Genomic DNA, 14,716 nt, shown 5'->3' with positions numbered 1-14,716 from the left:
GCAGTTATACAGTCTACCACACAAACTATCAGCTAAAGAGAATAAATACATTCAACTGCTGCACATTTGGCAGACTAACATTTTCAGATTAATTAAACAATAAAATATATATTTTTACAACATTACATGTAAAGAATCAAGTGGAAGTTTTTCTAAAGTTATTTAATGATATTTATATTATGGAAGCAGATTATTGACATTTTTCCCTTTTCCTGTTTTCAGATATAATAAACACGCACAAACAAAATCAAAGGGCCAGAACACAAAGCTGGAAAACCCACCCGATCGACCAAAATCAACTCAAAATTCTCCCACACAACAGAACCTCCTCTCTTCCTCGCTGCCTCCAAATCTCCCAGTGGAATGATCACTGGTTCGCTATCTGTCACCATCAAAACGCGAATGATTCACCTGCTTATAAACCAGGGAATCAGACACCGAAGCAGTTAGGCTCTAAATGAAGCTTCGGACGTCACTGATCACGTGACTCTGGCCAAACAAATCAAGCTTCGACACAGTGCTTCTGAAGCACCGGAGCGTCAGCTTCAAGCGGGCCGTCACTACCTTACAGTATAAAGTGCATCAATGCAACTAAAGTTGTGATTTGGCAGTATTTGAATAAAATGTAAATGTATTCAGCAGACCTCAGCGATCTAGATGTATGGTTGTAGTAACTCACTGATGCTGCTATTCATACTGTCATTATATTAATGCTGCTATCCTGTATATATGTACATACATGTTTGAGTACTTACGATTGTTTTTTTTGTACTTTTTATATTTTACATTTATATTTATTATTGAAACTTGCACCAAGGGAGTGGCACTCCAATTTCATTGTACTCTGTACAATGACAATAAAGGCTATTCTATTCTATTCTGATGTCATTGGGTGAGAACATGGATTGTCATTTTCAAAGGTGATAGTTTCAGGTTAACAAAGAAATAAAATTAATCCACAAATTTGTTCAGAAACTTTTACACATACCAACCCTTCTGAAAGCAGCTGGCTTCCTTTTGTCCTCAGGTGTGTGTTTGGAAAGGCCCGAGACTGGGGGTAACAAGACCTTGATTATACTTCCCTAACCTTTCCCTTCGGTTTGCTCCAGGAGCTCCTTTTACTTTCACACATGGTAAGGAGAAGACAACTAGGTGAATATTGCTAATGTCTAAATTAACATCCACTCACAGTAAACTAAAAACATTTAGGTTTATAAGATAAATAAATATAAGTTGTTAACAGTTCTAAGGTTTTATTTCCAACACAGGCTGGCCCGTCCTCCTCTGTTTCTTCACCTTCAGCATAAACTGTCAGCTAAATATTACTCTGTAAACTCAGTAAAGGCTCCTTAAACAATAGTTTGTGCTGTTTCATTTAGCGTACAACATTAATCACTCAAACTGTTAAAATATAGGTTAAGCATCATAAATATAATTAAAATCACCCCCAGCTGCAACATTAAAGACTCAATAATTACGATTAAATATGACATGTATGATTCTCCATAATAGGTACATATGAGTTAAATACATTGTCAAGTGTTTAAACATGTAGAAATTCAGATGTTATTTTAGAGCAGTCAAACCAAATTATTGCATGTTGATAGAATAAAATAAAAGACGATTGCTTCATATTTGAATAAGAATCTGAAAGGATTTTTGAGTCTATTGCATGAATTGCTTTGTACGGGGAAATGTAGTGGAACAAAGCTAATTTGTTTTAAATCTACATTTGCACTTTTCCAATTAAGTCTCTTTTGTTCTTGCTCTGCATCACCCGGCCTCATTCTCAACACATAACAGCCCAAACACGTGCATAACCAAGGAGCTGCCGATCACTGAGATGAGCAGCTACTGGGTCACTTTAGCTCCACCTGCTGGACACATGTTGGACATGCAGGGTGTAGCGTCGCATCTGTGGAGCAAAATAAGTGGGAAATCTCAATGTAAATCAATCTGACTGTAATCCTGACATTCTTAATTTTTCACAGAAGTACATGTTTGTGAAAAACAGGCACACACCGAGAGAAGCACTTCAGCTGACTTTAGAGCAGGCTGATCCATCCAGGTCACTAGAATTCACTTGAAATTCCTGGAAATTTACCCCTAAAGTCCTTAAAGTTCAAACCAATGACAAGAAAACTTCAATGATTACAAATATTTTAATAGCATAACTCAATAATCAGACAAGTCAAAGTTGTGACTCTCAGACATGAAATTATATTCATGGATCAAGAAGAAGAAGAAGAAGAAGAGGCCACGATTCCAGGGGTGAGCCAGGGAGCCACAGGGAACATCGGTGCATTAACTAAGCTGTTTAGTCCTTTTGGAGAAACACAGCTCCCCATGGATGCCAACCAGGCACCGCTTGTCCTCATCAGCAGCTCTGGCATCGTGGAGCTAACCTGTTCACATTTAACAGTGGACAGTGATTGAAAACGATCACCCCTCAGATACTAATGTGGGCATCAGAAAACAACTTCCTGTTTGGTTTTCAGTTGAAAAGTCACAGACTACCTTCCAGAAACGGTTTTATCCCACTATGAGTGCAATAACACAATGACCTAGTCTTAACCTCAGCAGCCTAATGGCCATTTTAGCCACTTGGGGAAAAGTAGAACTGATTTCAAATCCACAACAGTTTAAACATAATACATGTAAAATAAAGATGCACTCATTGTCCCTCTGCAGGACCTTCAGTAATGTTGCTGTCTCAAGCTTTATTGAGACTGACCAACCCCGAGCTCGTGTTTAAAGTCTGAAAGTCTGCATTACAAACTGGAATTGACTGTTTTACAGAGAAAGTTACACATTAATGGCACACCGCCATCTTTCTTCTGTTTTGAACAGCTGGGTCACAACTTCTGCCTCAAAGTGAGCTTTTATTTTTTGCTAATGTGCTCTAACATGACTGACTGGTGCTTCACTCTAGGAGCATGTTTGGCTCGTCTCTTTGCTATGACTCTGTTCTTGTGTAAGCCAATCAGGACGGGGCAACATTTAGCAGTGTTTCTTTCACACCCAATGGGATCAGTCCTGATAACGTTTGATGGCAGTTTCTGATTCGAAGCCTCTGGACTGAACAGTCACCTGCACGTCTGCACTGCAGAGTAAAACACTGGTCAGATTGAAGCTGCTGCAACAGCTTGAGTACTCCTCATTAGAACTGACGGAACCGTTCTGTTCTCTTTGGGTCATCTACCTTCGCCCACCCAGCAACTGTAAGACTAACTCCTCATCCTCTGCCAAAGAGAGACCAGTGTCCAGAGCTGTGTGCTCATCATCTTCATCGCTCACTTTCCTCCTCTTTCCTGCTGTATGCTTCTCATCCTCCTCTTCGCTGTCCTCCTCCTCTTCCTCTTCACTGCTGTGCTGCCGTTTAGACGACCCCATTTCCATCTCGTCCTCCTCATCCTCTGACGACGAAGAAGACGACGAGTGCACTTTGTCGGGATCTGGCAGGGCACTGGGGTCAAACTCGTCTTCGCTGTCATTGGCCAGGTAGGCCACGACCTCGTCCTCCTCGTCCTGGTCCCGCTTGCTTGCCTCCTTCCTGGCAGCCCTCTCCTTCAGCCGCTTCTCTCGGTGTTTGGCTTTCACCTTGCGGCTGTACTCCTGCTTATCAAACTCTTGATCTTCCCGCTTCAGCCTCTCCCGAGCCTTTTCCACATTGATTCCCGAAACGTCCTCCTCTTCTTGCTCCCCCTCATCCTCAGCAGTCACTGCTTGCTGGACTGGTGGCCAAAGCTGCACAGCCTCACCTTCTTCATTGAAAGTCACTTTGGTGTTTACCTGAAACTTTCTCTTGAGGATCTTTTTAGCTTCTTTGTACTTTGTCTCTTTCTCAGTTTTCTTTTCTGGGTCATTTTCAGGATCCTCTGGACTCTGCTGATCCTCCGTCAGATTAAAGACATCCTTTCGTTTGACTGTCAGCAGGTCCAAGTCTCGTAGATCATCATCATCATCGTCATCAGCGTCACCTGCACTCGGGGTTAATGTCTTGGACGTATCCAAACCTCCTTCATCACCACCGTCCTCATCCTCACTGGACTCGTCTGACTCCGAGTTTTGCCGCTCCTCACGAGAAACCTCTCCTTTCAGCTGGGCCTTAAATCTCCTCAGCTCTTCTTCTTCCTCAGACTCCTCCTCCTGCACTTCTTTCTCTACTTTCTGTGCCTGAGCTTTACTTAGGAACCGAACCCTTGGGGCCACAGCGAGGCCGAGGGACAAAGCGTACTCGTGAAGCTTGATCTTAAAGGCATCAAACACCTCTTTGTTCTTCATGAGGTACACCGAGCGCAGGTAGGAAACAAAACACCTCTGGGCTCGCTCCTTCTGCTCCTTCTCCTGAGCGAGGAAGGCCTCCAGCTTCTGCTGCACGTTCTGCAGTTTGTCTGGGTTCACCTGGAAGTAGCCAAACAATTAAGTTAATCAGATCTTATGTAATGTTTTGTGACTACACTTAAATCTGCCTGTTTGAAACCACATATAAATGTATATTAAATAAATGAACTATAATAAATATATTCTGAGGAGGTTTCTAAGACTAGTACAGCTCTGGGTGACGAGATGTGCGGACATAAAGGTTTTTTATTTTGCAATATTTGAAATATAAGTACCACATTAAGCTGTATCAGCAGTATTGGGTTTAGCATAATCATATTATATCTGCCTGTACTTGTTCCTAAATTTGAGTTGCTGTCACCACTGTGAGTCTTTTCACCAACTTTTCTGTCAGATTTGTAGTGATACTTAAAAAGTTATTTGACGTGTGCACACCTCGTTAGGACGGCAGTTTGTGCAGATATTAACAGTGTTATACTAACGTGTAGTGCCTACACTACTAAGCTGTAGTGCCTCTTCACCTCACTGTACAATACCTTGTGCAATACTTTTTGTAAATAGTCAACAGTGCAATAGACTCAATACTTGAAATGTGCAATTCACTTGTATTTTTATTTTTTATTCCTATTTATTCTATTTATCCCCTTTGTATATTTTATTTATATTTGTCTCTGTATTTATATATGTGTGTGTGTGTGTGTGTGTGTGTGTGTGTGTGTGTGTGTGTGTGTGTGTGTATATATATATAACAATTCTGTAACTGTAACTTCGGTCGTTGCTGTGCTTTTTTTTGGAAGTCGAATTTCCCAGAGGAACCCACCCGAGGGATTAATAAAGTTCTATCTTATCTTATCTTAATTCCTGGGGAGTAATGCAAAGTACTGTACCGAGGGTTTGAAATATCTCCTTCTAAATGGAGTAAAAACATCAAACAGTTATTTTACTGTTTTACATAAACCTACTGAACAGTGTGTGTGTGTGTGTGTGTGTGTGTGTGTGTAATGGGTAGATGATGTCTCACTTGTATCTTGTTGATGGGAACTTTCTTCTCCTCCAGCTGCTTCACCATGCCTTTCTCCTCCGAGGGCAGCAGCAGCAGCAGGGCCTCTCCACCCTCCTTGTACCTGGCCGTCCGGCCCACCCTGTGGATGTATGTGTCGGCGTCCTCTGGACAGTCAAACTGCAGCACCCAGTGGACGGCAGGGAAGTCCAGGCCTCTGGCAGCTATGTCGGTGGCAAAAAGCACAGCGTTTTGCTTCTTGAGGAAGTCGTTGTACACCTCCACCCTCTTCATTTGCTGCTGTTTTCCATGCAGAGCCAGGATGGGCATGCCTGGCCGGAGACGGCAGAAAGCTCGGAACAGGTACTGCACCTCCTTGCAGCAGGCGAAGAAGACTATGATCTTCTTCTTTAGGTGGCTCCTAATGAATGAGTAGAGCATGTTGACCTTCTGGTGGAGCTCACACACGATGTAGTTCTGCTCCAGCGTGGCTGGCGTGCTGAACTTGGCTTTTTCGTGCACCCACACATACTCCGGATCTTTGAGACTGAGCCGGCCCAGGTCTTTGACTGATTTGGTTTGCGTGGCAGAAAACAGCAGAGTCTGCCGGGACTTGGGGAGATTCTCCACGATGGCATTGAGCGTATCTGCAAAGCCCATGTCCAGAATGCGGTCTGCCTCATCCAGGACCAGCATGTGGAGGTCGGACGCGTGGAAGGTGGCCGTTTCATCCATGTGCTGGAGGAGTCGGCCCGGGGTGCAGATGACAATGTTGGTACGGTGAATCCTCTCACACTCGCTTTTCAGGTCTTTTCCGCCGATGATGAGCCCTGCAGAAAACTCGTGGTTCCTGCCCACCTTGCGCAGGACTTCAAAGGTCTGGTAGGCGAGCTCTCGGGTGGGAGAGATGATGAGAGCACCGAGGCCGTCCATGGAGCTCCATTGCTGGCGGTAGAGACACTCCAGGACCGGTATGAGAAAGGCTAAAGTCTTACCGGAGCCAGTTTTAGCCGCACCGAGAACATCTTTCCCCTGCAGAGCGAAGCCGATGGTCTGCCGCTGGATCTCCGTAGGCTGCCGATACTGAGCCTCCTGCAGGCCCAGCAAGGTCTTCTTAGAAATGGGGAAGTCGGAGAACTTGACAACCTCCTTGAGGTTGATTTCTCCATACCTGCTCACCAGCTTATCGATGTACTCTCGTTCTACCTGCCACTCGGGCTTCTTCTTCTGCGCCCTCTCTTGCTTCACTCGTGCTTTGGTCCGGTTGTACTTTTTCTTCCATTTCTCGAAGTTTCTGACGGGGTCGACGCTCGCTTTCATCTTTTGGGGTTTCGGTTTTTTCCCAACAGGATTTGGGCCTTTTTTCTCCATGACTAAAGACGAGAATCGCAGCAAGATCGAGTCAAAAACACACACGCTGGACTCTAGATAAACAGCATGGAGAAGCCTGCTCGCCGTCGCGTGTTGAATGACGTAGTCATCCCGCGACTCAAATCTTTAACATGGGGAAGCTTTGCCCTGAACTTCATTTGACAGGCAGAACTGCAAAATATTTATTTATGTATTTAAATGTATTCACAGCGCTGTGTAAAGACAACGGGCGAATAACAAAGACAGAAGTGGGTGCAAAGGTCAGCATAATTCCGCAGTGTTGAATATTTTTACCGTCAAAGGTGGCAGCTGCCTTGGCCAGCTTCAGCCATCCTTCAGAAAACGTGTAAAAACAACAGTTATGGTTGTCATTCTCACAGAGGACATATATTTCAGTGATTTGACTGCTGCAAATCAGAATTCCCACTATATGTCTAAAAAAATCCCCTAACCTTCGCATTTGACCAGGTCCTCACCTTTCGCTATAGAAATATTGTTTGTAGCACAACACATGGAGTTTGCGTGTTTTCCACATATTTTCCTAGGTCCTCCCACAGATATGCGTGATTGACTCTATAGTCTTGAATGGTAGTATATCTCTATGTTTAAGACCCATGACAGTTGGCAGCCTTTCCAGGGTTTACCTTCTCTCTCACTCTATGATATCTTGTTACCCTTCAGCCCACCAGCTACCCTGAACTGGACAAGTGGAAGAAAGTGGATGGACAGAAAGATAGCCCAATTTAAAATCAAAATGTTTAATAAAGCAGGGTATGGTGTAGGGTAGGTCTGCCTTGGGACCGTAGTTGCTGTTGTATGGGTGTGCAGTGGTTCTTGGTGTCACAATTACATGAACTTATTATGTCAGTGTTTGTGTCACTGAAGTAGCATCAAAACTCTGAGTCTTCACAGCAGGACCTCACCTGAGTGCATCACAGTGACTCTGTGGTTTAGCCCTGTGGCAGACTGGCAACCTGTACAGGGTGTATTCTGCCACTTGCCCTGTGGGATCTGGGATAATGTTCAATGTTCACAGCTAGAGTGGAAAAAACAACTCAAAGAGTGCGAGAAGCAGAAAATATTGTCTTCAATCCATCATTTGTTTTCAACAGACATGATATACAACAGACCTAACGAGCACTAACAGTCTGCTTCTCTATTCACATTTCAAAAACTCCTTCAAAAACTTTTTTGCGTATAAGTATCAACTGCTTTTTATTCAGCTTTCACAGCCATCTTATCCACCTCCAATTATTCATAAAGAGCATGCCACAGGCAAAATATGGCAGCAGTAACAGTTCCGCTATAATTTCTTTATTAAAATCATGAAAATCAATTCTGTGTCAGAGAAAATCTAAGAATGATGTTATTGCTGGAGATAGTCCTCGTTTATAAAGTTTGTAAAATGCCCCATTAGCGCTGTGCCATACTGCAGATTTTATTTGGTATCACTCTGATACCAAGCAGGGCCAGTATTGCTGATACCAGTACAGATAGTGGTACTTTGAACTTATAAAGGCAGCTCGTGTTGTGGAGAACAGTTTGTGAGCTTTTTATGTATTTTCAAACTTCTATGAAGACCTGCAATGTAAATGTGCCTGTCTTTAAAGGACTTTGTGTTTGTAGCCTGTAGCACATTTATAAGACAGAAGTCTTATAAAGGTGCTACAGGCTACAAACAGCATAGACCTGAGAGTCAAAAAAACATCATATGTCACAGTGCATGTTTGATGTTTATTTTTTTAATTTCTAAAAAATAATTCATTTAACACATGTAAATATTTATATGTATAAATCTTATCCCTCTTTCTAGTATTGATCCGATACCAACACCAGCATCGACACTATCGTTTCGACCCGGTCACCTGTAGGTCCCGCTACAGCCCAGCAGGTGGCGGTAAGACCGCAGAGTTTGGACGTCAACTGCGCGAAAACAAGAAGACGAAGAAGAACATGTCGACGCTGGTACCGCTCTACAAGCACCTGATCAGAAGAGAAGACAGATGATAAACAAGTACTAATACAGACCACTTTGCACAACACAGAGTGGATATCCGTCGGCCGAGCCTCGCCGACACCCTGCAGCTCTTATGCTAAACACGGCATGGCAGAGAGACCGGACAATGAGGTAACAGTCAGGGTAGCACTGGTTAGTAAAACATGCCACATTTTAACTTCGTGCTCTTAACACCCAGAAGTCGTTAAAGTCCCTTTTAAAGTGAAGCATGAATTTAAATAATCCACAACAGAGAGGCAGAGCTGTTACGTGACGTCTGCAGACGAGGAGAAACTTGTGATAGCTGCACAGCTACACGACTACAGGAAGCTAGCAGCAACTGACAAACTGGAAGTAAACACGAGTCACATTAGTCAGAAGGTTTAAGTTAATTTTGCTGAGTTTCTGGCCTGTTAGCAACTCGGCGATACGTGCCTGCAGATTACAGAGCCAAATAAAACTTTCCTTCAGCATTAAAATAGGCAAAAGGGTTAACGCTCCGCGTGTGTTCGTTAGGAAACAGCTAAAAACATTTAGCCCACATTATGTATTTACAATAAATACAAATGCAGTTTTATGAAGTGAAATTTTAACATGAAAGTCCAGTATCTCAAAATACCAGCTAGCTAAAAGATTGACTATTATATGTTATTTAAAGGCAAGCTGTACATTTGTACTGTTGGACTCTGCAGGAGGAAAGGTGGAGAAGAGCCTGCAGGCAGAGTGCAGCGGGTGGGGACGAGTGTCACGGGTGATTTTTGACAGATGGATAGCAGCAAGAGATAAAGGGAAGATTCCTAAGATGTTAGTTAGACCTGCTATTATGCACTGACAGAAAGACGTGAGGCCGACCTGGAGGTGGCAGAGCTGAAGATGCTACTGAAGATTTTTGTTGGGAGCGACCAGAATGGACACAGAATGGACACAGGGACAGCTCATGAGTGGTTTGGAGTAAAGTTAATGAGGCAGAGCTGAGATGGTGCAGAGGAGGGAGAGTGCATGTGGAAGGATGTTGAAGATGCAGCTGCCAGGCAGGAGGAAAACCAGAGATGATTCATTGACGTAGTGAAGGAGGATATGCAGAGGACTGGTGTGACTGAAGACGATGCTGTTGAATTATAATTACTTCTTATTTTATTTGTATATAAGTAATGTGGAAGCTACAGCTAATGTTGATCAATATACTGCTGAGTGTTGTAATCTATAACTATGTGTAATGATGCACAAATATGTAGGCTAACATTGTTATTCTTAGATATGGACCCTGCTGACTGCCAGTCAGCAAAAAAGCTCACACTTACTCTGGCCTATGTTTAGCTGTTACATCAGTTTAGCATTGGCAAAATGTTGAATTGTGGTGTAATAAAAACCTGAAGCAGAACAAAAGAACATCAGCACAAAACGTGGTATCAGCCAGATGGTGTTTTAAACAAAGGTAATGATTTCAAACTTGGTGAAGCTTTTATTTGGATTATTTAAATGATAATACTAAAGGTTTTACGGTACATTGAAGCACAACAAAACTGATGAAAATGATGCACAACAGCCAGAAAAGCAAATAGGAAAAATGACATATCAAATTAAATGCAAAATTAAAATATAGTTAAAAATGAGAGTCGGTGCTGTTCACAGAATCACACCTGTTAACAATTAAAGCTAAAACTGAAAAGGTGAGTTTTTAGTTTCGATTTGAAATCTGTTGCTCTGGAGTTTCTGCGCTGGGACCTCTGAAACATGGAGTGAAAGTTGTGACCCTACTGCTCTCCTGAACTGTGATATTGGTATTATATTACCTTTATAGCCACTCTTGCTAGTTTAAATAGAATAGATCACATAGATCTGTTCTACATGGACATGCTTATATTAGAAAATATGGTCTTTATTATTCCTGAATAATGCTGCCATCCAGTGGGGTTGGGCATCCTCAAACCCTCTCTCGCTCATACAGATGTGTGAACATCCCACATTTATGATTGTGCATGTTGTTGTTAAGGTGGAGGAGGCTGACCACATCTACCTGCTCATGAAAGAGGACTACCGGATCTCTAGGAATGTGCGACTGGCGTGGTTTCTTAGTAAACTTAACCAAATCATCTGTCCGGCTTCAAAGCCTGAAGTGGTGAGTTTCCTCTCCTGTCCTCATGATGGCCCAGCAGCACCAAGATCAAGATTGGCACCCTTCTATTATTATCCTTGTATATGCCACCGATGATTAGATGGTGGCTGCACTGTGACAAATTAAAGGAAAAATGGAGAGCTATTTTAACATTGTAACTGCTGTTCTGATTGGTCTCTAAAAGCTACTGCAAATCATATTTCCTCCCACTTCCTGTTGTAGCTGCACTCTGAAAATGAACTGGACCTGCTTAGCATCTTACCTAAAGGATGGCAGCCAGATATCTCCCCAACTTCACACCCATGCATACTGATGCCTTCCACCCGGGCCACCTTCCTGGCCCGGAGGTACCGCTTCATCATCGAGCTGGACCTGAGTCCCTCCACAGGGATTGTGGTAAGTCTTAAATGCACTGTCTCCTGAATGAGTTCAAACAATATTAAAAAGTGCTTAGTGCAAGAATAGATGTAATATTTAAGTTTGTTATGATTATTTGCTGTGTAAATTATTCATAGTGGACAATCCATTTGTCTGCTTGTCTTATATCAAGTACATCACGTCTCTTTCTGGCTCCTGAGTGTCTCAGTGTGTTTCCATTTGTAGTCAAGAAGGCTTTTAATTTATTCAGACGCTGTTAGAAGAGCAAAGAAATTTAAATTTTGTGAATGAATTTTGCAAATGGTAAATATTTGATCGCTTAAAGTGCTTTTTCTTACTCCAGCTGCCTCTTTATTTAACATTGGGGACAACCTGGGGTTCAGTATGTTGCTCAAGGATACTGCAGATGACCCGCTCAGTGGGATGTTGCTACTCCGTACTGAAACCTCTCACAGAAAACTGGATGCATGGCCATCCATGCATGTGAAGCAGCACTGCATGGTGATCCAATGAACTCTTACCAAGTGCAATCACAAGGATAGAATTAAAGTCTGAAAGCACAGAACTGAGACTGTTGTTGTGCTGCTGAATGTGTTCCTCAGTCTTCACATTTGACCCTTTTTATATGAGACAGCACAGAGTATTCTGTAAATGCACACGCTGCACTGTTGAACCATATCGTTGCATAAGAGAAGGAGCTCATGCAGTTCAGAGGTTTCAGGTCCGCTTCTCTCAGCATGTCTGGTAACATATGGACAACGGATGGACTTATTTGCTTCTTTGTTAGCATGAAGCCCATATCTGGAAAACTGTTAAGCAGTTACCTACAGATAAGAGATATCCTTATATGGTGTAAAATAAGAACTTATTTTTAAGTGCCTTAAACCTGCACGACTTCAAATTGGAACCTCGGGTTGCAAAAAGTATTAATTCCTTTAAATTACAACCTCAGTAAGAGATTTTTCATAAATTTATGTAGTTTATAAATTCACCTAATGTTAAAGGTCCCTATTCCCATGTTGACGTCCAACATAACAGTTTGTCAAATCAAAGTTGCAGACCTGTCTGCTGTGGTGAACCCTGCTGATTAAGAGCAGCTAGAAGAAGCTTTAGGGGCCGTGTGTGTTCTCTTTGGGGATTGTGGCTTCATCCAACAGTCCAAAGACATGCGTAGGGTTAAATTAAATGGGTTGAATGTAAGTGTGACTGGTGGTCTGTCTCTATATGTTAGTCCTGTGACAGACTGACAACCTGTGCAGGGTCATGACAGCTAGGATAGCCTCCAACATCCACTACTCTCAGCTGGATAAGCAAGTGAGTAAGTAAGTAGATGGATGGATCTTCTAGAGTCAGAAAGCTGAATAAAGGAGGGTTTGCTTTAGTGTGGGCGTGGCTTGTGACTGAAGTTGTATGAGTGCCATGTTTCTTTGTTTCACAGTTACATCAGTGCTGTTTGTTACGTCAGCAGTTTGCTAAAGTAGTGCCAACACAGATGTTCCAGTCTTCACAGCACAATGTCATCTAACATGTGAGTGACATCACAGTGAAGTCATCACAGTGAAGTCATCACAGTGAAGTCATCACAGTGATGTCACTCACATGTTGCCTTTAAAAAACAGTTAAGATAAGGCCTTCCTGCAAAGCCTCATCCTGAACTTCCACATCAGCCTGATGTTAATGTTAAAACTGTTATTCTCAGTGTGGTGAAAATCCATCAGACCGGCTCTTCAGTCTGCACAGCAGAGCTTCTGTGCACAGAGCACCACTGGTTGAGTCAGCTCCACTAGTAACAGACTTTAATTCAAGTTTAACGTTTTTTTGACGTAGACCTGGGCTCTCACAGTGGCTCCATTGATGCATGTAAAGAACATGTGTTCAGTTCAATATAAAACCTCTGCCTAAACTGGGCAGGTATGAATGTCATAGACTGAGGGAAACAGCTCACACTGAGTCCTGCCTCTGGTGTACAATATGCCAGATCATTTGGTGTCTCTGTGTTACACGTTGGTTTTGTGTCCTGCAGGATGACAGCACAGGCGAGATGATCTTTGATGAGGTCTTCCACGCCTTGTCCAGGTGTCTGGCTGGTCTGGTTCAACCATTCAGAGTCCCTGGAACAGATCGATTTTTCAAGCCTAAGATCTTCATCACCATCCTTGCATATTCCTCCATCATTGGCCTCCCTTCACATCAGGTAATGACTGTAATTTACTTTAGTCATAAAAATGAATGAAACAAATGTCTTCGAGAGTAACTTAACGCCAAGAAAAGCAGAGTTTCTCTCTCCAGCACGTGTTTATTGCCCAGCCCACATTGGTGTGGAGTGCTTCACGCTTACTTTAATCTCTGTCTTTACTATGTTTGACTACATTTCAGCCACCAAAGCACACGTTGGGTTAGTTTCTGTGGGAGATGTTAGGCTGCTGTAGATGTTTGTGCAGTTCTCTGACGGTCTTTAATCTTTTGTTCCCTGCAGGTTTTGGTCCAAGGATGCCAGCTTGATAAAACAGACCTGGATGAGTTCTTGCATCACATCTACCAGCAGCTCAGAGCGTTGGAGAGTAGCATCGCAGAAGTCCTGCATCAGCAGCACGAACAGGCAAGTGCACACTAGCAGAAATGACACTGTGCTAGCAAGAATGCTGTAACTATTAGAGAAACACTGCAAGTGTAAAAGCTCTCACCAGCACCCTGTAAAGCTCCACCGTGCCTTACAAGCAAAAATAAAACAACATCCTACTTTATCAGACTAGATTAGCATCGCTCTTCAGTTTGACCCCGAACATCCTCTCCACGATTGGCTTCCAACCACAAGCACCTGTTGTATCCATGGTTACCAAAAACAGCATGGGTGTGATACTTTAGCCAACTGCGGCAGGTTTGTTACGCCCATGGGATTCACTTGTGACTAGGGATGGGTATCGTTTAGGTTTTATCCGATACCGGTGCCAAATCGGTACTTTTGAAACGGTGCCGGTGCTTAAACGGTGCTCAAACGGTGCTTAAAGAATGGAGAACACAAAATTGGTTCAAAAACCTCTCATGTTCAGCTGTTTTTTTGTAAAAAGATAACAATGTTAGCCTTTTCTGCAGCTATGGGGCATATATGGTATCACTCTTGGCTGGAAGCAGTGCTTAAACAATGGAAAAAACAAACTTTGTCCAAAAACCTCTCATGTTTAGTAGGGCTGAACGATTATGGAAAATAATCTAATTGCGATTTTTTTGCCCCAATATTGCGATTGCGATGCGATATGCGATTATTTTTTAAGGTCTTTGTCTTCTGTATTATTAAACAAAGACAAGCAATACATCATATAGTATGGCCAATACTATATTACATTAATTTTAAACTGTTCTTTCCTGGAAGACAGACCTCTGTTATGATGACATGAGGTGATGCATGAATTGATGACTGACATTTTTATTTAACTTCTTCAATCACAACAGTATATTTGAACATACACAATAGTTTATTTTTAGCTTACAAACATCTGAGCATAAAGTGCTG

At 42.6% G+C, this 14,716-nt stretch overlaps 2 protein-coding genes across 16 annotated transcripts in view; one reads left to right on the top strand and one right to left on the bottom strand.

The window, feature by feature from the left end:
• Positions 1-2,143: 2,143 nt before the first annotated feature.
• Positions 2,144-6,824, bottom strand: ddx10 (DEAD (Asp-Glu-Ala-Asp) box polypeptide 10). Its single transcript, XM_085383261.1, has 2 exons — positions 5,366-6,824; positions 2,144-4,404 (listed from the first exon to the last, which is right to left on the bottom strand). The coding sequence occupies exons 1-2, from the start codon at positions 6,713-6,715 to the stop codon at positions 3,199-3,201; spliced, it is 2,556 nt and encodes an 851-aa protein (XP_085239387.1). The 5' UTR covers positions 6,716-6,824; the 3' UTR covers positions 2,144-3,198.
• Positions 6,825-8,592: 1,768 nt separating this feature from the next.
• szt2 (SZT2 subunit of KICSTOR complex) overlaps positions 8,593-14,716 on the top strand; it is a 120,383-nt gene continuing 114,259 nt past the window's right edge. For 6 of the 15 annotated variants that reach the window (XM_085383252.1, XM_085383251.1, XM_085383248.1 and 3 more), the window contains exons 1-5: positions 8,606-8,843; positions 10,705-10,830; positions 11,050-11,223; positions 13,229-13,399; positions 13,682-13,804. In XM_085383252.1, the coding sequence (XP_085239378.1) occupies positions 8,820-8,843; positions 10,705-10,830; positions 11,050-11,223; positions 13,229-13,399; positions 13,682-13,804 (618 nt within the window). In that variant the 5' untranslated portion in view covers positions 8,606-8,819. Of the gene's footprint in view, positions 8,844-10,704; positions 10,831-11,049; positions 11,224-13,228; positions 13,400-13,681; positions 13,805-14,716 lie in introns of all 15 variants that reach the window. The other 9 variants (XM_085383250.1, XM_085383249.1, XM_085383259.1 and 6 more) reach the window with 5 other exon arrangements.

Source organism: Rhamphochromis longiceps, linkage group LG15 (assembly GCF_057381845.1).
Source record: "Rhamphochromis longiceps isolate RC_006_pf linkage group LG15, R_longiceps_female_GT1.1, whole genome shotgun sequence".
NCBI lineage: Eukaryota > Metazoa > Chordata > Actinopteri > Cichliformes > Cichlidae > Rhamphochromis > Rhamphochromis longiceps.
The sequence above is the reverse complement of the archived record's forward strand: the minus strand, read 5'-3'. Positions and strand labels throughout refer to the sequence as shown.

Coding starts and splice junctions, on each gene's coding strand:
- ddx10 (XM_085383261.1), bottom strand. CDS start 6,715: ATGGAGAAAAAAGGCCCAAATCCTGTTGGGAAAAAACCGAAACCCCAA. Junction 4,405..5,365: donor TTCCCATCAACAAGATACAA/GTGAGACATCAT, acceptor GGCTACTTCCAG/GTGAACCCAGACAAACTGCA.